This window comes from Echeneis naucrates, chromosome 13 (assembly GCF_900963305.1).
Source record: "Echeneis naucrates chromosome 13, fEcheNa1.1, whole genome shotgun sequence".
NCBI classification, from domain to species: domain Eukaryota; kingdom Metazoa; phylum Chordata; class Actinopteri; order Carangiformes; family Echeneidae; genus Echeneis; species Echeneis naucrates.
Window position 1 is genome coordinate 15,892,968 of NC_042523.1, and position 27,371 is coordinate 15,920,338.

Genomic DNA, 27,371 nt, shown 5'->3' on the forward strand with positions numbered 1-27,371 from the left:
ACCCGTGTTTATCCTCCCGTTTTCGGACATTTCCTGCCTTTCAGAAAAGAGCTCAGACCCCCTCTCTCTATCTGAATCCTCTATCAGACCCGGAGAGGCCGCGGAGCAATCACTTTCCCAGATTACTTGTATTTAATACACAATGCATCATAAAACAAATCCCTCATCCTGACAGGAAGAAAATAGAACAGCTCATTCGGCTTGAGCTTTCCCAATTTATGGCTAAATTAAAAAGGCTTCCAACAATGGACAAGTCGAGGAGAGGCAGGAAATCAATGACCGGGCGGACCGGGGTGTCTCCTCAGTTCTCAAGGAGCGAGAGACGATGGGAATCGTTGGCGGGGTCCTGCCTTATTTACACATGATTTTTTCCTGTCTTTCCTGCGCGTTTGCTCCGCGATTTCGTAAAACAATGGGCATTATCTGGGATGGAAGGTCAATGTCACAGTGTGAAGCGTTATCCATCATCATCTGCTCTCATCAGCCAAAGTCCTGTCCTCCCCGGCTTTATGAGCTGCCTAATAAACTGCGCTCACTGACAACGAGGACGTTTCTTTATTATTCTATACCCTTGTCCTTGTTTATTCGCAGCTTCTGGCGTCGAGATTTAACCTAAAATCATTGAATACAACATTTCATGTCTCTTTTTCGGGCCGACGGTGAAGCAGGTGCACACACAGCGGCCGGAGCAATAAGGACAGCAAATAGAGGTATCATTTTAAAGATCGATTAAAAAGCCACCAACTTCACTTCTTACTCGCTTTTCCTTGATTACAGTTGTTGTGACCATTTAAAAGTTACTCACACTTCGTGTGTCAGACTGTGCAGACTTGGTGGTTGGGAAGTGTTCTGGGAGAACAGCACAGTCTGTACCAACCTGCAGCATTTTGTTCACATCAGTGAGAAAGCAGGTGATTAGGTCAGTGTTTACCAAAATGTGGCCTTGGGACTTCCAACGGTCCTTATGGAGTTTCCTGGAGGTCCCGAGGAGGAAGACTGCAGTCTAGTTGCAGTCCCCCCCCCCCCCCCCCCCCCCCCCACACACACACACACACAACACAATTACAGACCGTTTTATTATTGTTCTCACGTATCCTCCTGTTCTTTTCTCGCGTCCTAACAGCAATGCAACTGAAGCCCGACATGCATCATTACCTGGTGGTAAAAAGAGAATAAAATGGTAGAGAAGGGCTCTTTTCGGTTTGGATGTTCAGGTTAATAATGTCGTAAAATGGTCCATGAACCGGCGCGGCATGTTGTGAAAAAGTTTGGGAACACGTGGATAATAATACGGCGCTTTGATGCCGACGTCGGTTCATTGAAATGTGCGGGGCTGTGTGTGGAGTTCATCCCTTCAGAAACCCCGTCCCGACCTCTCCCTGACCCCGCTCACCCTCACCAACCCCGGACCCCAGTCACTGACACATTTACTGCGGAGAGGAGACGCTTCCGAGCGGTGACGGAGGCGCACACCGTCCCGCTGCTTGGGCTCGTGCTTCTCTCCGCCTTTTGAGGATGGACGGACTGGATGCGTTTTTATGGGACAAAGCCTGAAAGAGAGCCATCACATAATCTGATCGAGACGCGCAAATTAGAGTGGGGGGGGGCGAGATACACGAAATCACCCCCTCACACACACACACACACACACACTTACTCACTCATTTACTGACACACAGACACACACTCCCCCCGGGATCTCTCCTGCTATCATATGAACGACACATCCCGACCGGCTGCGGAGGGGGGAGAGGAAGAGAAAAGAAGTGAAAAGTTGAATGGCTGCCAGAGGACACCTGGGCGCGTCGGGACAGGAGGGGTGACAGTGGAGGAGCGGACGAGCCACAGTGACGCGCACACACTGAAAAGTTAGGAGCAAGTTGATGTTCCGGAGGGGATTTAGTTCCGATACCGATGTCTATAGGATAGTGAGGGGGGGGGGCCCACCGAGTCCGGGCTGTCTCTGAGACACGACAGTGAGAGAGGATTTACTTTCACCCACCGCACGTCCGCCGGACAGTGAAGTGTGAGCGCACCGGAGAGGAGGCGACTCGTCCCGCGGATTGGAGACGCGAAGAGACGCTGAACACACCGGTGCTTTATTTTTCTTTTTTTTTTTTTTTTTTTTTTTAATTTTTATTTTTACTATGCCACCAATCGGGAGAAAGTACCCCAGCCAAAACAATTCATAGTTGTGTTCTTTGAGTTTTGATCGGGTTTTTTTTATTTTTTATATCTATAAAGCGGACTTTTCATCACTTTTTCTCAGTTAGCAGCAGTTCATATCCCAGGAGGGTTTGAACGGTCGCACGCCGCTGCAGGAGCGTTTCTACGGTAAGAGGAAACGGCCCGTGTGAAGCAAGAAAACATTTCTTTTATTAAGCGATTTGCATTGAGAGCAAAAAGCAAAACCAATACTCATTGTTCATCTCTTTGTAAACGAACATCGGCGATTAAAAGACTTGGTGTTATTTTTACGGGGTAAATGGGGAGATCCAGTGTTAGTGTAGACAAAGGGCTTTCTGCAACCTAAATATTTATTCTGCTGCAGGTTATACAAAGGCAGAAAGACTGATTTGTGACCCTGAGGGAGATTCCGTTTTACATCCCTGCAATCGGCAATGTCTTCATAACCCTTATCACTCGCCGTTTCCTGCAATTGATTTGTTTCCCGGTGAAGTTTACAGCTGTAGTATAATAAATAGTAACAACGTGATGCCGTTCACGATCCGTGCAGGGAAATATTTTGTAAACGATAGTCCACTGATGTCATGATTTGCATCATAATTCAATTCACTGCTTTTATTATTATTTTTCTCTGGTTGGAAAAGTGATGTGATGACAGGAATGTATTAGTTCTCATTATTAGGATGTGGATTTATTCATTTTTATGGTGAATTATTATCACTCCTTAGAAAAACGTATTACAATCAAATGCTTTATTCATTTATTCGTTAAAATTACATTTTCTTAAACGAAATCAAACGTCAACTGCAGTCAGTTTAAATACTGACTCGTTTAGTAGCAGTCTTTGTTTTTAGTTTTTTTGTTATAAACACAAGTAAAATAAAATTAGATTGATTGAAATCGAAATAAAATCCACTTTTAATGGTCAGATTCCATATTTTTTCAGGCTAGTTTTAATTTTTTAAACAAAACCAGAATATGAATTCACATTATAGGGAGCTCTACAGAATGGATTTAATTTATTGTTATCAATCAGAATAATGAAAATATTATTTACATTCTTTTACTATTAGATGTAATTGGCAAAATTCCTTCAGAGCTACTTTAAGATTTAGAAACATTTTCTGGAATAACCTACCTCAGACAGTTGTGTATAATACACTGTGCTTTGTTTTCTCAAATGCATTGTTATTTTTGAGTTTAAAATTTTACAGGAACTTCCTGGCAAAATATTGTTGAGATAATTGCAAAACATGTTTCCAAATGCAATTTTTTTCTTATTATACAAATTTTTAAACATAGCCTTTTATGGTCATTTATCCAATTTGTTTGTGTGTGTGTGTGTGTGTGTGTGTGTGTGTACACGTGCGCCTGTGTGTGCACCACAGACCAGCTCCCAACATTTGAGTCTTATTTCTCTGTGGGAGGTATGTGGTTAGTCAGTGTTTGGACACAGTAACCTGGACTGATACTGATCAAAGTCTGATCTCTCCCTCTCTTTCTGTCTCTGCTTTCACACACACATACACTCTCTCCCTCTCTGCAGATCTTGGACGGGTCAGGCCATGTAAAATTTTGCGTGGATGCCAGCAAGCCAGATATCGGGAGCTGGCTGAAGCACATCCAGTTTGCCCCTGCGGCCACACAGCATAACCTGACAGCGTGCCAGATAGATGATCAGGTACGTGGAGACACTCGTGGCTTGCCTGGCAGAGCAACCTCAACAAAATACAAGTCAAATATGATCTAAAGAAAACAACAGAGAGCAGAAAAAACATGTGTATGACTTGATTTTGAACTCCCAATTGCTGATGAGCCCTCTTCTGAATCTTGCTGTCTCGCAAGATAAATCAAGTGCAACTGAGAGTCATACAGACCTTTGAACTTATACTCTGGTTTTTCTAAAACTCAGCTCGGGTGCCAGAAGGGTTTCTTTTATTTTCCAATGGTTGTCCTGTCTGCATTCTGTTGTGTTAAAAGGTGTTATTGTGATCTAAGTCAGATAGTCCCACGAGCTCCTGGCCCACCCTGCCTTTGCTTCACACACACACACACACACACACACACACACTCAGAGAGACACACAGCTCTCCCCTACGGTGCACCGCAGCGACTCCTCACTATCTGTGTATGTGTTTTCCTTCTGTAATTGTGTGCTGGCTTCTGCCGTGGAAGGACCACAGGGCAGGATCAGAGACGGCCCGCTGAGATGATAGTTCCACACACTTCCCAGTCAAGCTGGCGATATAAAGTCTTAGATATGCCAGGAATGTCACAGTCCTTTTGCTGCTCACCTGGCTGTGCAGGGAGGTGCGTGCTTTACACATGTGGGCCTGTTCACCTCAGTAATCCCATAGCCAGCCGCTCCTCCTACACAGAAATATTCAGTGGGGCAAAGAGGCTAAACTTTATTTGACACGTGTGTGGAGCATACCGTAGCTTGACCCAAATAAAAAACATAATCTAGCTTGCATGTTCGTCATCACTTCTCGCCGGTGGTCTTGTTGATTGTTATCCGATGTAATATCAGTGAAAAAGTTCTAGACAGTAAAGTATTAAATAGCATAATTCAAATATAGTGTTGGCCATATGAACTATAATTTGATATGGATATTTTCATCCAGATTAATGCTGCTTCTGATTTTATTGGCCAATAAATAATCTACAAATCTCTTAGTCAATAGATCAGAAATTTCCTGTTCTTCACACATAAGTCTGTTCTTCTCACCCTAATGCGTTCTGACTAAAGTTAAGAGAGCAGATGTATCACACTCCTTTTATAGAGAATGGGAGAGAAGGGGAAGAGAGGCTTCCTAGAAGTACTTAGGTATTCTGTTTTAAAAGAAGCAGAGACACAAGGCAGAGTAAGCTTTCCCGAGCTGCCCTCTCCTCGAGGTGTGACTCGCTGTCAACACTCTGGTTCTGCTCAGGTGGCTGTGTAAGGCTCCGACAGGTCACAGGCATGGCTATGATGAGGTGATTGTTAAGTATTACACACTGTCACAACACAGCACAATGTGGCGTCTTTAAGCCTTCCGGCCAACATTGGTGTTTTTGAAAACACGCCGTAGTGTCTCACAATGGCTGTCTGTATGTGTAAAATGAATAGACTAAGTGGGGTGGTCTTGTAAACCCGCTGGCAGTATTTGGATGTGTGTGTGCGTTTGCTTATGAGGCCTTTTTGTCTCGTGCGCAGATGTTTATGTGCACTGACTTGCTAGTGTATCATTTGTTTCCTTGTGTCTCTCGAGTTTGTGTACACACCTGTAACTGTCTGTTTCTACATACATGCATGTGTGAACATAAGTGTGCGTCAGCGTCTCTGTGTGTACACGCTGCGTGATTGTGAATTGTTCATTGCAGTTCAGATGAGTCCCCATGCTCCTCATATCGAGCTGGAATGGTTTAAACACACAGTACCTGATTCCAACAGGTTTTTACTGCCACAGAGAAGTGCTGAGTCTAAACCCAGCCTGAAACCGCATATTACCCTCTCACCACACTACGTGTACCATCACCAGATTTCCACACAAGGGCCTGACCAAGCAACCCGAGGCTTACGTATTGCATGTTCTGCTAAATCTTCCCTCAGAACCAAATTTAAAATCTTCTCACACTATGCCATCAGCAGAAACCATTTCTTCTGTGATTTATTTTAAGACAGTGTCATACAACGACTGCAATTTCCAGGTGTGTTGGTCATTATATAGTCCTGGTTCTTTTCAAGCACCAGTTTAGCCCTGCCAGTGTAAGAATAAAACTGGCCTCCATCCTCTTATTTCTGACCCAGTTCTGTTTATCATAAAACTTTATGACCAATTTCAGAAGGGTGAGAGAGAGAGAGAGAGAGAGAGAAATGAAGGAGCGAGGCAAGAGAAAAATGTCTGTTTTGTCTTACTGGATTAACTGTGGGAGATGGCACTTCTCCTTATTTGTTTCTCTCTACTTCTCTCTCTGTCTTAGTTTAGTTTTGTCATCAGATCTTTTACATTGGTGCAAAATATTTATGTTGTGAAAACATGCAGAAATATTGAATATCATACATTAATGCTTACATTAGTGGCAATTTCAGTGTTTTGGCTGGATTTGACGAGGAACGCTTTGACTTCAATGTCTTTTCTGTTTTATTACTTTATGCATTGAACACTGCAGACAAAATCACCAGGAAAGAGTGGAAAGGAAGGAGATGGCAGGTGTCGCAGTTTGAGTCACACTGAAAGCTGTAGTTAATTCATCACGCTATAACTCAAAGGTTTGGATTCAGCTCTTCACAGATGAAAACAGCTCTGAAGAAAATAGCTTGCGAATCAATTTTGGTTATTTAATTTTAATTAAATACTTCCATAGGTTTCATCAAAAGATAATAAATAATGACAAATATAAGTCTTAGATAAAGTAGTGTGTTCAATATTTTAACTGTGGCCCGCAGCCCTTCCATGCCACAGGCTCCGCTGATAGTCTCATTTATTTGTAGATGCAGTGGGCAAAGCAAGTGGAGAATTACTTGCATAGATCTTTCCATGATCAGCATGTCTTGTCGTTAAGATAATTAGGGCAATTAGCACTCAAAAAGCCTCTACTGCGCTCCTCTCTCTCCTGCTCCAGTTGAAAGGAAAATGGATTAAAAGTGTAATTAACATCATCCAATGAGGCCCTGAAGAGCCTTTCATAAGACAGTGCAGAAGGATATGAGCGTTAATCGCATTCGCTCTATTGATTCCCACTCGGTATTGAGTGGAATGAAGTGGCTCAGGGGCATATTAGCAAAACACTGGCAGTCATTCACTATGTAAATACCCAGTCATGAAGTGAGCATATAATCATGAAGTGATTATCTCACTGAGAAAACAGTTTCAATTTTTTTTCTGTTTTGAAACACACGCAAGAATTCATGGTAAAAGATTTTTTTTAAAGGTTTGTCTGAACAAAAATCCATCACAACCTTCACCAATTTTATATTTGATTACATGATGCTTGATGACTTTATCATCCTAAAATCTAATTCAGTAGATGCACCATTTATGTCTGGAATTGATAATATGTCCTTTATGAGACAGCGGAACATTTTTGCCTTTTTTCATAAGGTTTCTTTCCCACAGCTGACTCTGATGTGAACAAAACCAGGTTGGCTTCTTTACATGTTCATCCAATTTGCCTGAAGAAGTTGCACATTGCGCTCATTTTCTTTACTGTTATCTAAGTCACAAAACAGTTGTGTTCAGAAGCCAAGTGAAGGTGGCTGCCAAACAAACTGCACATGTTGCATGACCCTGAATGCCAGAGGAAAGTTATAGCACATGGACGTGCACTGTTGTTGTTACACCTCTACTGTGCAAGCACAAATAAACAAGGTGGTGGGCATGTTTCTTTCAAGTTTGATGAGAATTTGAGATTTTATTGATTAGAAATGAATGATATTAGGGGTTTGGTGTAAGTATTGTTGGACATGGACATTCTACTTTTCTAAAGTTTTTAAATGTTAAAGTAGCTTGCATTTTTTTTTTTTTTAAAGATTGAGAGTTCATTGTGGCAGGGCAGCAACAGTGAATGGCATACCTGTTGTATGAGCTCTATGTGAGCGAGAGGTTGGCCAACAGGGTGTGACCGCAGGAAAATGTGAGTGTTTACTCTGCTAATGACTAATGGTGTCAAGGTAAAATAGTAGTACAATTACAGCCCTTGATCCTCTCGTGGTTATAACCTTTGACACTGAGTGTAAGCGAGTGAGGGAGAAAGAGATAAGTAGTCATTGAAAACATGATCAGACATGGAGAGAAATAAGATGTCTGTTCTTTATGTGCGGAGTAAGAGTAAGAAATGGCCTTGATGCTGTGGAAGCTGCCTCACACAGTGTGACACGCTGGCTATCTTATCTTCCAAATACCCTTTTATTTTAAGCCACTGTGTGTTTGTGTGTGTTCATGACACGTTAAGAGGGACCAATAGAATCACACGTAGTTGAGTTACTGCCTGTTTATGTGTTTTTGCTGTTTATCTGTTTATCCGCGGGTAAGAGGTGGAGCATTTGGGGGAATTTCCCTCGTATTTATAATCACCCTGCTTTGCTTGCTCCTGCATTTATCCTCACATTTTCTCACAAAATACGTCATCCTGTTAAGAGAGTGCAGAGAGTCAGACCTACAGATGTTTATTGATCCCTTAAAGACAGAGGTCGAAGGTCAGACCCGGAGCCCAAGGGGTTCCTCCTGATGTCATCCTAGTCTTTAGTTTTCCTTACGATGCATTTCTTAACATCCCCTTTGATTTTCATTCATTCATTCATCGTCTACCGCTTATCCATTTCTGCATCTCATGGGGTGTTGGAGCCAATCTCAGCTCACACTGGGCGAGCACTGGGGACACCCTGGACAGGTCACCAGTCCATCGCAGGTCCAACACACAGAGACAGACAGAGACCAACAACCACTCATACTCAGACCTACGGACAATTTAGAGTCGCAAATTAACCTAAACATGATGCCTTTGGAAGGTGGGAGGAAACCCACACAAGCACAGGGAAAACATACAAACTCTGCACAGATAGGAACAAAACCCGCGACCTCCTTGTTGTGGGGCAACAGCTTTAACCACTATGCAACTGTGCTGCCCCCCCCTTAATACTAAAAACACGAAATGTTAATGTTATAGTTGTTTTATATCTTGATCTCACACTTGCATTTATAAAGAAAGTGGTTTTGACAGCATCCATAAATTCTTATGTTCCAAGTCCTCAGTCCACACCCAAGTAGCTTTCCAAATAACCTCCCTCCTGAGTTTCAGTATCAGTGTCTCAGAGCAGGATCCCTGCAGACTCACATCTCTTTTTGACCTCATATCTGACTGTCTATGAATCACAATATTTTTAAAGGTGTGCTTCTGTCAATGAAGGTCCATGATGCAACTTTATGAAGGTTCATGAATGTTCACTCATGTTTGCCTGTGGTGTAGACAGAGGATAGAGTAGGTTGGATTAAAAGATTAAAGCTCCTTTTGAGATCCACTGTATTCTTTCATTTAAAGTGTGGTTGTTTTTCTCTTCAAAAGACAAAAACAAAAGCAAAAAGTTGGCAGATTTGTCTTTTCTGATGAAAACAAGAATTTCCTTTTTTCTTTTTTCATTTAATTTGTTTTTTAGTATGTCTTTCCTGGTCTGGATAACTGTTATAACCCTGGTTTAGTCCTCTAGTGAGATTTTAAATCATATTCTGCTAATACTGCAAATCTACATTTGTTACAGTAAATCAACCAATACTTGGTTATTGACACACATCCGCAACCTGCTATTTTACAGACTTGAGTTCCCTTTACTCCAGTAACTCTTTGAACTATTGATCTATGAACTTCCTGTGCTTAACTGGTTCATAAAAAATCGCTAGTGTCATATTTAGCATTATATCATTTGCCAGAAGCTAGAACAATGACATGAACAATTAGAGAATAGTCAACAGAATACATCATGATCTTTATTGTGGCCAAGATATTTATCATAAGCCTCCGTGGAGCCAATGTGGCTCAAGTGTTCTCGCAATGCTAGCCAGGAATTCCCTCCATGAGTGTTGTACCTGTGACCCATGCCTTCCCAGAAGCCCCCCCGCCTGCTCGGCCTCCTATTGCATTTCTAATAAATTCCCCCATCATCATTGTCACGTCTGTGCAGCAGAGGAAGGTAATATGTTAAACCTCCAAAGCAGGCCAAAAATAACGCTATGTCCGATTGTTTCACAGAGAAAGGCTATTGTGTGTCCATGGGAAGTGCCACAGTCCCAGGGTCTTTCAGCTGATTCTTTAAAATGACTGACCCCTTTCAAACACATACACATGTTTTTATCAGCCCTCCTTTCACAATGTCTGTGTCTTGTAAATAAAATGACACTTTGCTTTGGCTATTTATTAGGAAATACTGACATTTTAGTAAGTAGGTATCAGAAAGTTAAGCACAATGAGCATGATTGTAGAGACCAGTTTGTATGTGTGTGTGTGTGTGTGTGTGTGTGTGTGTGTGCAGTATTCACAAGACCTTATATATATATTCTAAAATATGGTTGTTTTTGCTTTCATTTAGTTTCCATGAAGATGGCTAACATAATGATTAATTACAAAAAATGAGTGTGTGTATTTTTCCTATGTCTGTGCGCTGGTGGTGCAGTAACAACTATTTGGTACATGATTATAGCCAGTTTGAGTGTGAATTTTTTGTACAGTACTCCAATAAGAACTCTCCCAAGGGATGTGTTGCCCACTTTATAATGCAGTTATGACCAACACAAGAAAAAAAAACAATCAAAACAAAAGCAGCTACAACTTTAGATAAAACTAAAAATGGCAAAGTCAGTATAAAAAAATATAGTGACTCCTGTTGTGTTGCAGATCTTCTACAAAGTCACCAGAGAGATTTTCCCCGGTGAAGAGCTCCTACTTTTCATGAAGGCTGAAGAGTATTCATGTGACAGCATGGCTCCTGATATCCATGGTAGGCAACAAATACTCATACAAAGATATACACACACACACACACACACACACACACACACACACACACTTTATCATTGTTGAAGTCTGAGCAACACATACACCTCACTTTGTTAACCATTGTGTTAATTTCTCTCCCTCTCACTTTGCAGAGGAGAGGCAGTACCGCTGTGAGGACTGTGACCAGCACTTTGAATCCCGCAACCAACTGCTGGACCACCAGAAACAACCGTGTGGAATGCCCCCCTCCTCTTTCCTTAACCCAGGTTCGACTTTTATTTTTTAAAAGATGGAAATTTTTATGCCATTGTAAACTGTGGGTAGTGAGGAGTGACAAGAAGGATGTATAGCTGCACTGGGAGATCTTGACACTAAGGACGTAAGCTCCAGAAATGAGATCACAATGATCCTGTGTGGGGAAATAAATGTCTGCAGGAGTAGTTTATGCAATTAGGTGGTAAAAAATGTTGGTTCATGGTGTTGTTCAAACTCCAGATTAGTGATAGCACACGTAAAAAACAAAACATCTCATACAAGGTAAATCTCGACAACATTGGGTGTTTGGCATTGCATAGGTTTGCAGAATAGGGCACATTTAAACTGTGTTCTTGTGTTGTTTTTTATGATGTGTCCAGGGGGTGACAGTGACCTAAAGGCACAGGAACCTCAAGATTTGCGACCTCTCCACATGTCCCATGGACTGCACGAGTGTAAGGAGTGTGACCAGATCTTCCCTGACATCCAGAGGTAAGTGAATACCTCATATAATCAGTCACATAATTTATTTTTTAGGGACTTTCATCTCCCTGGATGCATGCAGAGAGGTGCACAGGCTGTCTAACAGTCATATGATATCAAATACATTTCCCCGTGAACAGATAAATCTTTTTTTTTCCCTGTTCTCTGCAGTCTGGAGGCCCATGTTCTGTCCCACTCTGAGGAGAGGGAATATAAGTGTGACCAGTGCCCCAAGGCCTTCAACTGGAAATCTAACCTGATCCGACATCAGATGTCACATGACAGTGGCAAGCACTATGAATGTGAAAACTGCTCAAAGGTAAAGTGATGACTTTTGAGGGGCTATTTAATCAATGAGCCTCTGCATGTTTCTGCTTTCCTACATCTTTGTTTTGTTTTGTTTTTTCCCCCAGGTGTGTATCATTTCAGTGCTTAAAGAAGCAGATATTAACTCCCTCGTGTGTCTGTGTGGTTCCTTCCCCCAGCAGGTGTTCACAGACCCCAGTAACCTGCAGAGGCACATCCGTTCACAACACGTCGGGGCACGGGCCCACGCCTGCTCTGACTGTGGCAAGACGTTCGCTACGTCTTCAGGCCTCAAGCAGCATAAGCACATCCACAGCAGTGTCAAGCCCTTCATGTGTAAGTCACTAAGACCCTACCTATGTAAGTCTCCTCAGTACGTTATAATAATAATTATAATAACAATATGCCTGTGACTTGCTTTTAGTAGGAAAACTGTTGTGTTTTTGCAAAAAAAAAAAGTATCCTTCATCAGCTTATCCTCAAGAGTTAGTCATAAAATGTTCTACAGAAATTACACATGGGATAACAAAGAGGCTGCATTTAGAGTGGCAGCACAATTTCTTAGAAAATAAGAGTCATACAGATGTCTGCATCAGCACTCTCACACAGTGCTGAAATGGTGATAGCAGCATTTAAACTAGCTTGCGATTTGACTCAGTCCCTCTTGGTCTAACCTCACCGTTGCCTCTCACAGTGACCCAGGCTGACCAACTGCTGACGCGATAGCAAACAGACTTTTCCTTTCTCACACACACACCCCCCTCATGTTTCTGCTCCTCAGTAACATCTAACTCCTGCAAGACCCAAACACATTTTGACCTTTCACACTTTCGCCACCTCAGACCACAGATCTCATCTCCTTCCCCCAAAGCATTATGACCTTCACCCTTTGTGCCTTTCTCTCTTTTCCTGACCCTGCACACCAGCATACACACATTCAAGCTCACGGAAACCTGTCCACTCACAAACTACACACCCACCACATATACATGTATATACATAGGTCATAGCGACTGCATCTCCACTGGAGACCTCTGACTTCCCTCCCTCTTGCCTCTCTCCCTCTGCCACATCCACCATTCCTCACAAATAGCAACCACATGTACAGCCCTCTTCCTTGTGCTCACTCTGAATGGGAGTCCATTTGCTGTAATCAGCAGAAAATATGCAGGTTTAAAAACAACTAATGTGCTGTGTAAAAAAGACGGGCAGTCTACATCATGACGGCCGCCTGCAAGAAACCATGTGTGTGTCCATAGTGTTTGTTTGTGCAAGTGCTCTTGAAGGGCATGTATGTTTTGGATAGTATTTCATTGTATCCACACGTGATTCTGTTTGTGTGTTAATGCACGCAATATGTCTAGAGGACGAGATTGTGTTTGTGTGTGTCACAGAGATTCTCTATGAAAGCAGAACACTAAGGAACGCTGGGGTATTAATTCAGAGAGTCAGCTAGCCAGTGCTCATCTACCACTTCACTCTCAGGAATGTGTTTATAATTTTTTTTTTCCCCGTTTATTAAGAGCTGACGAATACACGCACATAGTGATTCAGGTATCACATTCAGTGTGTCATGCGTGTGTGTTGTTAGTCTGTAAATGTCACAACTACATGATTTATGGTGTTGAGCTCTTTCTTGTAGGTTCCTCAGGCCATGTGGCTATACTTGTAAAAACACACATGCAAAAAGAACGCTATCAGAGCAGCTATACCGCCACCATGCATTGATCAGACAGATTCAATAATTGCTCACTTTTTATTAGAAATGTTTGAATCTTTGTATTAATTATAAAAGTTTGGCTCAGTTAGATTAAGTTTATCTGTAGAAAAATATATCAAATGCGGTATTCAGATCTCTCCATCTGTGTTGCAAGACACAGCTTCTAGAGAAGAAAGATCACATGCAAAATCAAAGCATTTTGGACCTTTTTTCCCAGATGTTTTCAAAATGTTCTCAACTACCGTTCTGAAGAAATTGTGTCTACCAAAGCCAAGCCACAAATACTCTTTATTTCAACTCAGTTTTCTGGGTCTATTCATTAAAATTTACTTTTTTGCTTCTTCTTATTTTTTTTCCTTTTTCTTTTCTTTTTCTTTTTTTTCTTTTAAAAGAGATTACATTTTCTCTTGGCTTGAACATTCCCATTTGTCTTGCCTGCTCTGGGGTGTTTATTTAAATCTGTTTTTACAATACTTTTTTCCTGCTCTTCTTCTGCATCTCCTCAAATTCTCCTCTTGTGCACCTTGAGGTGGGAAGGCATCCAAAGTATGCAGAAGTGTAATCACAGTATGGCTCTAACCACTTCCTTATCCTCATTTGGAAGATCTAATAACAATGTGAGCAAAATCAATCATTCAGGGCTGCTTCTAACTGCTTTCTGAAACTGCCGGTCGATGTTTTTTTTTAATATGTAATCTGCAGTGTAGCTGCTTTGTAGAAACTACAGTTTGGAAGAGAGAGACAACAAAAACAGACATCTTCCTTTTTCATAAAGTAAATTCTTGACTTTTATTAGAACAGCAAAAGCAAAGAACATGGGAAAACAGTAAGTACTTGGCTATCACCCCCCTTTGTAAATTTGAGCAAGTCATCCTCTAGTGGTAGATAATGTTGACAGACTAATAATAGCAATAGATAATGTCAGACGGAGAGGTTTTGTTTTCTGACCGGATGGTCACTATATGCCTTCCAGGGTCAGACAGGGTGAGAGACAGGCGCTAAGGGGGTTGACTGTGGGAAGGTCACTTAGCGCAGGATGACAGGGACCCAGCTATGGGGACCAGGTGAGGGGGCTGAGGGGATGAGGGGCTGATGGGAGAGGCCCAGAGGGGGAAGAGGGGCAGTAGAGGACGTGAGACCTGTCCCTGGGAACCGGACTGCAGGATAGGATTCATTCAACTCTGCTTCCTTCACAAACTTAAAATAGAGCCATTGTACTGCACGCCGCTGAGAATGTGTGTGTGTGTATCTGTATGTCTGCATGCCTGTGTGTATGTGTGATTCAGTTTCTCTGTGTTATGTGAATATTTTGTGAGTGTTCCTGCATGTCTATGTGTGTATCTGTGCGTGATTGTTTATGGATTCCCTGGGAGCGTCCCTGTGAGGACAATGGACCTGGAGATGCCTGGGAATTTAGTTTGATGTCCAGGTGATGAGTGGCAGTAACTGACTCACACCATCCACCAAACAGATTCACTTACAATGCCAGGATCTGGACACACCTCTCCTCCTTATTTTACTGGAAAACTATTGTCAGAGTATAGATGGGAACACAAGCATATCATTCATACTGTATTTCCTCTGCCTTAGCTTCAGCCTGAATGAAGCATGATAACAAGGGATGTCATATCATGTGATGTTATTTAGTTTGGGTGTGTTTGTGTGTCGGCATGTGCTGCATACTGATATATTCTCTATCTGTCTCCGTGTCCCTGCAGGTGAAGTATGCCACAAATCCTACACTCAGTTCTCTAACCTGTGCCGTCACAAACGCATGCATGCTGATTGCCGAACACAGATCAAGTGCAAGGACTGTGGGCAGATGTTCAGCACTACATCCTCCCTCAACAAGCACCGGCGCTTCTGTGAAGGAAAGAACCATTTCACAGCAGGTGGCTTGTTTGCCCAGGGCATGCCACTCCATGGTGCCCCTGGCTTGGACAAATCTGCTCTGGCGGTGGGCCACAGCAGTGCTGGACTGGCTGATTACTTTGGGGCCAGTCGCCACCATGGAGGGCTAACCTTCCCAGCCGCCCCAGCATTTCCTTTCAGCTTCCCCGGTCTCTTCCCCTCTGGACTCTACCACCGGCCGCCACTCATTCCTGCCACCACTTCCCCTGTGAGGCAACCTTCCCATGCACCTGTTACTGGGCCTGGTGCCGAGCTAAGTAAGAGCCCACTGCTGCCCCCAAGCCCTGGCACTCAGGAGTCACGCGAGCTCCTCAAAGCTCTCCGTAAAGATGGAGGTTCACCTGGCAGTCAGATGCCAGGCTCAGAGCTCCATACTCAAAGCTCCTCATCCTCAAAGCAGCGAAACAAGCAGAGTGACCAGTCTGAGAGCAGCGACCTGGACGATGTCAGCACACCCAGCGGAAGTGATCTGGAGAGCACATCAGGCTCCGAGCTGGAAAGTGACATGGACAGTGAGCGGGAGAGGGGGGCTGCTCGAGAAAATGGCAAAGGCCCCAAGAGGAAGGCGACTGAAGGAGGCCCCCAGAGCCCCAGCCTGACAGTCAGCAGTGCTGCTAAAGACTTTCCAGGCCCTTCTCTCATCCCATCCTCGCTGGATGAGCACACAGCTGTAACAGGGGCTGTGAATGACTCTATTAAGGCCATTGCCTCCATTGCTGAGAAGTACTTTGGCTCAACAGGACTGGCTGGCCTGCAGGACAAGAAAGTTGGGTCTTTGCCCTATCCCTCAATGTTCCCCCTGCCTTTCTTCCCAGCTTTCTCTCCTCCAGTCTACCCTTTCCCAGACAGGGACCTTAGACCTCCAGCCTTAAAAGGGGAGCCACAGTCTCCAGCAGATGACGGGAAGAAGGCCCAAGGAAAACCTTCAGCTGAGTCACCATTTGACCTCACTACCAAGCGAAAGGAGGAAAAGTCAGCCCCATTCACTCCTTCCAAACCAGAGGCCTCCCATTCTGTTGGCCAGGATCAGCCATTAGACCTGAGCCTTGGAACCAGGGGCCGTGGCCGCAGTCCAAAAGAAGACGAGACAAAGAAGAATCTGAATTATGAAGAGGAGAAGGGAGTGGTGGAAATCCCAAAAGCAGACACGTCCTTACAGCATGCCAGGCCCACCCCTTTCTTCATGGACCCCATCTACAGGTATTGTTATTCCCAGTAGCCTACTGATTTAAGTTCCTACTGCAGTTTTGTGTAATGGCATATAAAGAGTAATGTATTATACGGTTTTTGAACTACTGTCCTACATTGTATTATTTTCATTATTCTTGTCGTATATTTGTCTCTTTTTCTTTTTTATTATATTGAATGTACATTTACTGATGTTTGCTACTGTGCATACCTTAAGAGCTGATAGAAATCTACTATTAGCAGGGTTGAGAAGAGGAGAATGAACGATCCGTTTGAGACACTGAAAGACAAATACATGCGGCCAGCTCCAGGCTTTCTCTTCCATCCACAGGTAGGTGCTGATTGCGGTACCTGTAGGAACTAGGACAAGTTGGGGTCTTAACAGGGAATAAAGTGGCACTTTTATCCATCCTCTGGTTTCTGTTTCCTTAGATTTAAAGGCCATCTTAGTTTTCAAATATTCACCCTGGATTCATTGAATAGACAGCAACAGTCCGGATTTGTATGGGTGGTTCATGGTTAGTCCTTCCAATTTGAGCTTTAAATGGCTGTGATTTAATGATTAGTGTCATTTTACCATGGCAACATCATTGTTACAAGATGTATGATTTTTCTATGAGGACTTATGGAAGCTGACCAAACTGGATTAATGAGGATTAGTATATGGCTCCAACCTTATCCATGCTACTGCCTGTTAAGTCCATTGTTGGCTATCTGAAACAGATGTGGCAGAAAGAGAGAGAACCCTGTGACACGTCTTCCCATAATGCGTCTTTGATTACAATATAAAAAACGATATCCTCTTAAAGCAATGATTTCTGCCCCTGGGTTCTTTGTGCCAGTATTTTCTGCGTGAGACTCCATGTCTATGTGCATGTGTGCAAACGAGGGTACGTACGCCTAAGACATGTTGCATTGACGTTCATCTGTTCAATCCTCCCCTGCGGGTGAGAATGGTCCTTCCGAAAGTGAAAACACCACTTTCTCAGGCATATGAATTTTTTTTCTGGCCGTTTCAGGTCTGGTTTTTACAGGCTGTTTCATTTGTCTGATTTATGTCCCCTGTCCAGACTGCTGCATGGGCCCAGGCTGCAGCAGCCACATGGCCGTCCAACACGCCTTAATGAGGTGTCCTATCAGTAGAAACACTAACAGAGTGCTTAGACCATCTTTATGACTTTATGATGTCTGGACACACAAATCATTCCCAGAAACACCAGACCTGGGTTGGTCTAAATGAGACCAGGCAAGGGGCCCTTCTGTATGCTTTTGAGGGGGTTTGTTTTCAGTCACCTGACTCACTATTGAGCCATATATCAAAAAAAGGTTGCAAAGCTGAGGGGACTGGAACTTTTTTTTCCCCTCCTTTCAACCTTTAGTGATTCAGCTTTTTATTTCCTGGCAGGAAATTTTATTGCTAAGCAATTGCGGATCAGATTACACTGGAATTGTATGTGCAGCTTGTTGTAATGAGCTTATTGAACAGGAAGTGTTGGGAATTATTAGAGCCTCACATTAGTCCAGCATCATAACTGCAACTAATTGAACTAAACAGCTCATTGCTCATTCAAAGTCAAACACTTTGGGACCTATCATCCTGTCCAGACCCGTATTACCAATCAAAAGCTGTTGATTCATACACCACTTCCTGGTTCTGACTGCTGTCTCTTCTCCTTCTGTTCCGCCCCTCAGTTTCGTTTGCCAGATCAGAGAACTTGGGTAAGTCGTTCTTTAACCTACAGTACTGCCATGTGTCTGTTCCTCCACCAAACAGACTCCATCCCCTAATTAATGCATGGGCTGCATAACAGTTTATGAGCGTTCACGCAGTATTCGCATGGCTTTAGCCAGTCACCATTGCACCCTGACTGGGCCTGTCAGTTCCTGTGTCATTTGAAAGACATATCTGAATGTTATCACCAAACATCATATCATAGAAATGTTTTGCTTTGAGTATTTGAGCCTTTTTGAGTTGTTTATATCTATAGAACTAGACATATCCCCTCTGATTTACATGAAAGTGTTTAAGTGGGGAATTCCAGCCGAGCTACACCCTGTCCATCCACCAGCTCTGAATATATGTTTGCTTATTTGGGGAATGAAGCACAGCTCTTGCAAATGGGCATGGAGGACAAGCGGAAGCTGGGATGGAGGGTGGTGTTTAGAGGGCTGCTTTACATCACTGCAAGGGTAACAGTCTCTTTGGGACACTGGTGGGGAGGGGGTTGGTGGAGGGGGGTAAGTTCTTCCCTCCAAACATCTGGTTCCCGATTAACATCAACAATTGAGAATGCATCTCGCTAATTAAGGCCCTCACAGCATCACCGACATCTGAAGATAGCCAATCAACTGCTGGTCCCAGAGCGACGCTACAGCAACAAGCAAGTTCACAGGCGCGCTCACACACACACATTGCCCAAGGGGGAAGGACGAGGGGGTTTCAGGAGGTGTGTGTGTTTGGATGTACATGTGTGTGGCTTTTGGATGGGGTCTCTTATACAAAGGAGTCGGGAATGGGGTCGTATATAATAGCTCTGAAAAATCACTTTACCAAAATGTGGAGCCGTTTATCCTCCTTTCCTTTAAGTCGAGCATTTCACATGTGTAGCGATGTTAGACAGTGGCCTAATGAATCAATGAATGAATGAATGAATGAATGAATGACTCACCACCGTTAAAGGCAGCTCAGTGGCTGAGGGTTTTTGAATTGTAATCTGAGGCAGAATTATGGTTTCAACTTTTAATTATTAATATACCTCATCCTTTGAATTGGATATGCAAACCATTTTTTCTGCTCATCTGCAAACAAAACATTTAACCATTTACAACTTTGAACAAGAAAATGTGGTGCTATGTATTCATTAAACAAAAATCTAATATGATGTGTTTTTATACCAACATGGATGATGCAACAGTGGATACAAAAATTGTTCCAAAATGAAAAATAATACCAGTAATGATTTTAACACCATGTTGACCACGTTTCTTCGATTTTTCTTCTTGCATCTTCCCATCTTGGACCAACATTAAATAAATGGTATACAGTGTTCTGCCTCATACAACCAGGCAAAGACCTTTTTTTTGTGTAGAACCATGTCTTTAATTTAAAGGATACAGAGGCAAAGGCCGACCAGAGGTGTGAGATTAAACTTGTAATAGAGTGCAGCAGCATGAGTGGCTTGAGGTGGGATCAGAATTCCCCAGTAGATGGAGCAGAGATGAAGTGTACTTTCAGCTCTAAAAAGTGTCTTATCTGACGGGCTTGATACTGCTGACAGCTTTAGAGGCCCTAATGTTCCTGAGAGTAATGGGTTCTCATTGAGCAAGGCAGACAAACTGAGTATTTGCTCAAGTGTCTGAAAAGAGCCCAATGAAATACACAGTGCACTTTCAAAAGAAATATGAAAGTATTTCGCCTCCCTCTTCCATGCAACCACTTGCCTATCTTTCAATTCATTCCCCTCCTTCTTTCTCTCACTCAGTTCTCTCCCTTGCCTTTGATTCATGGCATGCAGCATTGGCATATTCATAATCAAACGGACCTGACACTCCACATCCTCCCTCAGTGGGAACGTCGACGGCTGCGGCAGGAACTTTACACTCAGCCGTCACTCCTAATCAGCCGCTCCCAACACCAGGTTCCACCACCATCCATCAGCCTTTCTCTCACTGGACTTACTTTTTTTCTATCGTTCATTCTTTCTTTCCTCCTTTCTCCTTTTTTCTTTTTCTTTCTTCCCAATCTTCTCCTCTACCATCTTGTCCTTTATCGTGCTTCTTCTCTGATTCTCATCGTCTTTTTCTTTCCCTTCAGTCTGCTCCAACTTGGCGTGAAGCCTGAGAGTGACAGGGGGTGAAAGCAGGAGATGGAATGTCAGAGTTGGAGCAGGGCTCTGGTGGAGGACCCGAATCACCATTGATTTGTTGCCTTATTGAAATAAGAATAAGAAACAGGCTGAAAATTCAATACACGTAAAATAATGCAAATTTGTGTGGCCCCTTTAAAAACTGAGAGGAAAAAAACTTGTGCACGTGTGTGCGTGTGTGTGTGTCTGAGAGAGAGAGAGAGAGAGAGAGAGATGGGCTGACAGGGCCCTGCGGCCTACTGGGACCCCCCTTACCCCCTCCTCTCCTCCTAGTTCTCCCTTCACTCCCCCTCCAGCCCCCGCTCCTCCCCCATCCCGCCCCTCTCAGCACAGCGATATCATTATTACCCGTGTCTGGCCCTTGATCAGTAATGTCAACATCTTTCATATTGACGAATGTGCTGTCTGCCCACATTGTGCACAGAATGGTTTACAGCCCAGCAGTGGACATGAATCACTCCTCTGCCACACACACATACACGTGCACGCACACATGCACAAAAACACTGCGACAAGTACACTAAGCATGTACGATCATGCTCACATACAATGCTCATGTCTGAGTGCACATATTCTGCACGCACACTCACACGTACACATGCATGTCACATACGCTCTACTCTCTCTTACGCACATGCACAAGTATATACACGCACATTTTTTCCTTCCACATACATTCATAGTAATTAATCAACTACGGCCACCATGCAGCACATAGTTTTTCATTCATATATACACATACATGCACAGACACACTGACAAGTACACACATCTCCTCAGAGAGTATCTGATGAAAGCAAAACGTTCATTAGTAGATTGGCTGCAGTCTTTGATCCTATATGTGTGTGTATGTGTTTATGTTTATGTACTTACTGCATGTGTATGTGTATTTGTACAAGAGTAAGAGTTGGATGAAAAGCACATAAAAAGTTTCACACCTGTTTTTAGTTCTGAATCCGTTACATATGTACTTGTCATACACATTCAGCAAGGATTTGACCTTGTTATGCATGAATCATTAATGAACATCATAAAAAGAATTCACCCAATACCAGTTCCACCTCATTTCATTTTGGTATGATGCCTGTAAACAAGTCTCGTCAATCAAACAAGATATGAACAAATGTAGTAATTATATCTTCAGTAAGAAGCTGAACTGTAAATCAGAATCAGATCTATTTGTGCTGAATCCAAGGATGTCCACAGCAAATAAAAATGTATGACTGCTGTCATTCTCTGTGTTTCAAACACGGGTCCCTGCTTGTGCATTGGCCTTTTATTTATTAATTATGCATTTTGGGTTTTGCATTTTACTGCAATCAGAACCTAAATCGAGCAGCACAGTGATGTCCTGCAGCATAACTCCAAGGCTACCTATTGTATGTAAATCAATTTGTTCCAAGAGCCACAAGTGTCTTGATCAGAAGTGATGCAGTTTCAACATCAGTTTTTTTCCTCAGCGTGTTGGATTTTGTAAGCGCAACACTCACCTATCTTCTCCTTTGTTTCTACAGATGTCAGCCATCGAGAACATGGCAGAGAAGCTGGAGACCTTTGGCTCCTTGAAACCAGAGTCTGGTGATCTGCTGCGCTCCGTCCCCTCCATGTTTGATTTCAGAGCCCCACCCTCTGCACTCCCAGAGACACTGCTGCGCAAGGGCAAGGAGCGCTACACATGCAGGTAACTGCAGCCGGAGGTTTGGCATGTGTTATCATTTAAATTTTTTGCCATTAATGTTAGCCACATTTTTTTTATGGTAATATTTTTTACAAGTGGCTTGTGGCTTCTTTAATTTTAAGAAGAATTGTAAAACAGGCAAACAATATCTTAAATCGCGTTTTTATTCTGTTTCAGATATTGTGGGAAAATATTCCCGCGCTCCGCCAACCTGACTCGCCACCTCAGGACTCATACAGGAGAACAACCATACAGGTAGAAGACATACACTGTCTTGTGGAGTTATGTGCCAAGTTGCAGTGGCGCATAGGTGTTTTTTGTTCAGTCACTGAGCAGTTGCAAAGAGACACACATATTCTCACTGTCTGCAACCCCCCCATTATCCACAAGTCACCAGTATGATTTGTAAAATGCTGCATTAAATCTTCTGTGAAAAGCCGGTTTTCTTAACCCACAAACGTGAGTGAAAGCAGCAAACACACCTTTCAAACAACAGATTCTGAAGTGTACAGAAAGACAAAGAGGCTCAGCTCATTTGTTAACAGCTTGTAGATGTTTTCCCAGGGAACTCTTGCCCACAGTTAGGAAAGAGTTTATGTATGTTTTCTTATGCCGTAAAAGCTGGGAATAATTATCCTACTTCTAAATAATTTGCCTAATGAAAAATGGTGTCCGTCACCTGGGTGACAGGTCAGGTTGTTGGGAGAGGGATTTGTCGGGATTTGAAGCTGGGATGTTAAAAGAGCACAGAAGAGGGAAAGAGGGGGATGTTTGGAAGAAAGTTGTGGAGATGAGGAGCGTGGGCAGATGTCCAGGTCTGGCAGCTGTGGTCATTTCTCTTATGCATTTGAGGCCAAAACTCGAAGTCATCTGTGAGCCTACTGGCTACTTGCCGCAAGTAAAACTCTCTCTTGCCAGCTAAAAAGGTTTTCATGAGATTTAACTTTTTTTTTTAAATAATAATAATAATAATAATAATAATAATAGCAATTTTGTTTTGTGTTGGCAAAACTTGGGAAACCATTAGAAAGACAGCCTCCTCTCACATCAACACGGCAGCATTTTCTAGCTGCTGCTGAGGTAGAAGTAACAATGCAGCAGCAGCTCAGTATACATGTAAAAATTAATCCTGCACATTTATTACATTTGGATAATGAGTGAGCTCTGGCTAATACTGCTCAGCTTTGTAGTTACCAAGGTGGAGGAATGTTGGCCCAAAGCATGGAGAAGGCCTGCTGACCACAGGGGAGAGAGAAAAGATAGACACAGGCCTCTACTGCCCCAGCCTGATAGCCTGCACTCCACACGCTGGCAGGCCATTAAAGATCACCGCTGTTTATTGTAATTTTTTGTGGAGATAACCGGGGGGCTCCTGAGGGACAGCCAATCTAGCGAGTTAATTCCACCAGAAGAAAAGATGTAATCTTCTTGTATAATTTTGCATGAAGAAACTTGGCAAGAAGCGCTAATTTTGCAGGGTTCGAACCAAATCTGCTGCGTGCTTATTTTGTGAGCAAAGAATGCAATTTTATTGCGCTGGCTAGAGATAAGAGGCAGAGCTGTTTTACCTTAAACAAGCTCCTCCATCATGTCTGGGACTGTGGGACTGCTGGGACCGTCTGTGTGTGTGTGTGTGTGTGTGTGTGTGTGTGTGTGTGTGTGTGTGTGTCCTGCATTATGTATCTCATTATGTTTCCCACAGAACAAACCATCATTTCCTGGTTCATTATGCAGTACAGTTGTACTTATGACCAGCAGCTGTTTTTGACATTTAATACTTCTATACTCAAGTGAAATGTCTCCACTTTTCCTGCAGGTGTAAATACTGCGACCGCTCCTTCAGCATCTCTTCAAACCTGCAGCGTCACATTCGCAACATCCACAACAAGGAGAAGCCCTTCAAGTGCCACTTGTGTGACCGTTGCTTTGGTCAGCAGACCAACCTGGATCGTCACCTCAAGAAGCACGAGAATGGCAACCTGTCAGGTGAGAAGGAAAAAGTTGGCCTTTTCTGATTGGTAGTTAGAAATGTGAGGAAATAATACAATTATTGAGGTTTTCTTCCCTGCTTCAAACTTTTTCATCTGAGAAAATGAGAGCTGCTTTCCTCGTGCTGTGAGAGTCATAAATACTTCTGCTGATGAACAAACATTTAAATCCTTTCATGAAAATATAAATCTACTGTATCTCAGCAAGAGCATAAACTTTTTTTTTTTTTCTTTTTTCAAATGAGGCGCTTTCATCAGCAGAGTTTGATAGGATGCATCAGCTTGATTCTGAATCAGCAGAACAAGTAGTGACACCTGGCCAGCAGCCGACACCAACAAACTGTGTAGCCTTCAGCAAAATCTGAGTGTGAACTGAGTGCACAGGCCATACTTTGTGATAAAGACAACAGATTGAATATGCTAACTAGCAAAGTCTTTTTCCCCATACTGTCAAAATAATGAAACCAAACCCTCTTAAAGCTTGCAGACACTTTGGCAGGTTCATCAATTTTGTGTGGCCAACATTGTCCTGAATATCTTTATTTTAAATTGTAGTCAAGATCTCAATGATTAAAATTTCACTGGAAACAGAGATGCACAATATGGTGGATTTAAATATTTCACTTCATCATCGCTTTCTAACCAGCAGACATTAGAGGGCGTGTTTATTTGGAGATACTTCTGAGATGTTTAACCTGGACATTTCATTTTCATTTTAGATAGTAATAAAGTCTCAAATATCAAATATATCTTTAAAGATGGCAATGGAATATTTTTTTTTTCTGCAGGCACTGCAATGTCATCACCTCAGTCTGAACTGGACAGTAGCAGTGCCATATTGGATGACAAAGAAGACTCTTATTTCAACGAAATAAGAAATTTCATCGGTAATACTGGCCAGAACCAGACTTCCCCAGACCCCTCAGAGGAAGGGTAAGTGCATATTCTTGTGTTCATTTTTGGAAGAAAAAAAAAAAAGAATCTCTGATATGATTGTTGATCGAATACCACGAACCAATACTCTCCGGCAGCAGTTACAGATGAGAGCTAACCTCTCATTTGCCCATTTTTAGACTTGCATTTTCATACCACCCAGCCAGCCTTCACTAATAATCACATGGTGTTCAGGGGTCTGGAGTAGAGAGCAATCATCTGCGATGACATTAGAGATAATCGCAGATTTTGGAAACGTGCCGGAAGCTCTTTACATCAGTTGCCTTTTGGCCACACATACAAACAGATATCTTTGCGCACGCAACTTTGCCTGAGCATTATTCAAATAAATTCTCTTTGCTGCGATCAGGTCGGATAGCAGCTGAGAAGTCTACTCAGGTCTCAGGAGTTTGTTTTCACGTGCCTCACGTTGGTGTGATCACAGGGCAGATTGTAAGGCCAGATAGAGATCTCACAGACTGGTGTGTGATTGTGCAGAAGGCCTGTGAGAGCAGGACCGGGCAGTAGAGCGTCAGAGGGTAGGAGAAAGAGCCAGGAGGGGGAGTGCAGCACATCTGGAACCAACATGTCTCCCTACAGGAAGAGGGTAGAGGGGGTGGGGTCAAAGGGTCGGCCCGTGTTTCCTTTCAAAGTGCTTCTCTCCTGACTACTTCTGATAGATACTTTATCCTCAGCAAATTACCACGTTTGAAAACGTAATTAGCGAATCTGTTTTCTTAATCACAGAGCTCTCGCTCTCTCTAGTGGAGCCCAGTCCTCCTTCTCAGTCCTGTGAGCTCAACATGGCACGAATACCAACTTGTCTCAAGATCTCTGTCGAGGCAGGAGCCCTGTCAAAAGCACAGTATGATTAGCTACTGATAATGGAGAAAAGATGATGTAGATCCTGCATATGCTCAAATATAATCTGTGATAATTCCAGCCTTTGGAGTCAGTCCACACTCAAAGACATCCTTTTAAATTCCAGACCAGGTATCCTGTTTATAAGTGTCCTGTAATTATGCGGTGAAGTGCTTGTCTGTCTACTTCTCTACAGTAGACAGACAAGCACTTCTCTGTATACTTCTCTACATCCACTTATCTGTCCTCATCTCTGAATCCTTTGTGTGAGAAAAGGCATTTTTTGGAGCTGACGAAAGACGTCCCCGAGTGTAATTAGTGAATCAGTCTTAATGTGGTTCCAGATGATTTACCAAATGGTGGTTTCCTGTGGCGCTGAGACAGAGGGACAGATTAAGACTCAGGCAGTTTGGATAGCTGGTCCTGTCTCCCTCCACAGGGATAGAGGAATGGGCTGGTTGGCAACGCTCTCATAACTCTCTCACCAAATGGGGCTGTCAGCTAAATATTTTGCCTATTAGATGAATACAAGATAGCAGAGAAAATAAACAAGGAGAGAGGCAGAGCACTCCAGTTAAGTACTGCAACGATCAACCCAATGCTGCAGTGCCCGAAGGGGCCCCAGAACCTCGATGATAAACGGGATTCTGGCTCTGCTCTATCCCAGCTGCCATGACCTGCTTCAGATCCACCACTCCGCTGCTTATTCCATGCTCTCCGTTTTTGTATATATTGAAAAAGAATTTACTTTTACGAAACACAATACTAGCCAGCACTGGCTGTATTTACGGCGCCACGGTATAGTTTTAACTCTTCCTGATGTTGCTAATTAAGAAAAAATCCTCATTTTATTCATTACTCCACAATGTTGATGTCACTGTCATTTTCTTGTAATGTCTTGTAATTTCATGTAATCAATGTTCCTGATCTGCAGGTTAAATGGCGGCCCATTTGAAGATGAGAAGCCGCTGATGGCCAGCCATGGGTCACGTGACATGGAAGACGAGGAGGCAGAGGAACTTGGTGCTGATGAAGAAGAAGGTGAAGAGACTAGCAACACCCCTAGGAAAGCCGAGGGCGAGGTGCTCCCGACCAACCTCAGTGATGGCATACAAGATGAAATGGACTTCACTGGGCCGAAGGACTTGAACCTCAACTGCAAAACTTCTCCAAGAGGGTAAGTTACAATTTTATTTTACTTTATTTTTATTTTGTGGAGATTATCATGTTCATCCAAATATAGCATGAAAATTTCGTCTTTCATTTCATCCAGGTATAAGGATGAGGAGGAGCAGAGCAGCTACTCAGCCCTGGATCATATTCGTCACTTTTCAGACATGCGCAAGCTGGCGGAAAGTGAACTGAGTGATGGAGATGAGGATGACGGATCGTTTGGCTCCCCCTCTCTGACCGAGGCAGTCAAACAGCCACTCTTTAGGAAGTCTAAGTCTCAGGTAACAGAAGTATTGACAGTTCAGGTGCACGTTTACTAACACAGTTAACCGTCATATAACCGTTTGCCTTTT

At 43.0% G+C, this 27,371-nt stretch overlaps 1 protein-coding gene across 13 annotated transcripts in view; it reads left to right on the top strand.

Moving 5' to 3' along the window:
* Positions 1-27,371, top strand: part of mecom (MDS1 and EVI1 complex locus) — a 129,353-nt gene that overhangs the window by 99,919 nt on the left and 2,063 nt on the right. For 2 of the 13 annotated variants that reach the window (XM_029517308.1, XM_029517294.1), the window contains exons 3-17: positions 3,734-3,868; positions 10,555-10,657; positions 10,809-10,922; positions 11,292-11,403; positions 11,566-11,713; positions 11,880-12,060; positions 15,139-16,531; positions 16,760-16,850; positions 18,212-18,238; positions 21,900-22,066; positions 22,241-22,318; positions 23,880-24,049; positions 24,840-24,984; positions 26,780-27,022; positions 27,119-27,299. In XM_029517308.1, the coding sequence (XP_029373168.1) occupies positions 10,609-10,657; positions 10,809-10,922; positions 11,292-11,403; positions 11,566-11,713; positions 11,880-12,060; positions 15,139-16,531; positions 16,760-16,850; positions 18,212-18,238; positions 21,900-22,066; positions 22,241-22,318; positions 23,880-24,049; positions 24,840-24,984; positions 26,780-27,022; positions 27,119-27,299 (3,099 nt within the window). In that variant the 5' untranslated portion in view covers positions 3,734-3,868; positions 10,555-10,608. Of the gene's footprint in view, positions 1-1,590; positions 2,335-3,733; positions 3,869-10,554; positions 10,658-10,808; positions 10,923-11,291; positions 11,404-11,565; positions 11,714-11,879; positions 12,061-15,138; positions 16,532-16,759; positions 16,851-18,211; positions 18,239-21,899; positions 22,067-22,240; positions 22,319-23,879; positions 24,050-24,839; positions 24,985-26,779; positions 27,023-27,118; positions 27,300-27,371 lie in introns of those variants that run through there. The other 11 variants (XM_029517306.1, XM_029517295.1, XM_029517298.1 and 8 more) reach the window with 11 other exon arrangements.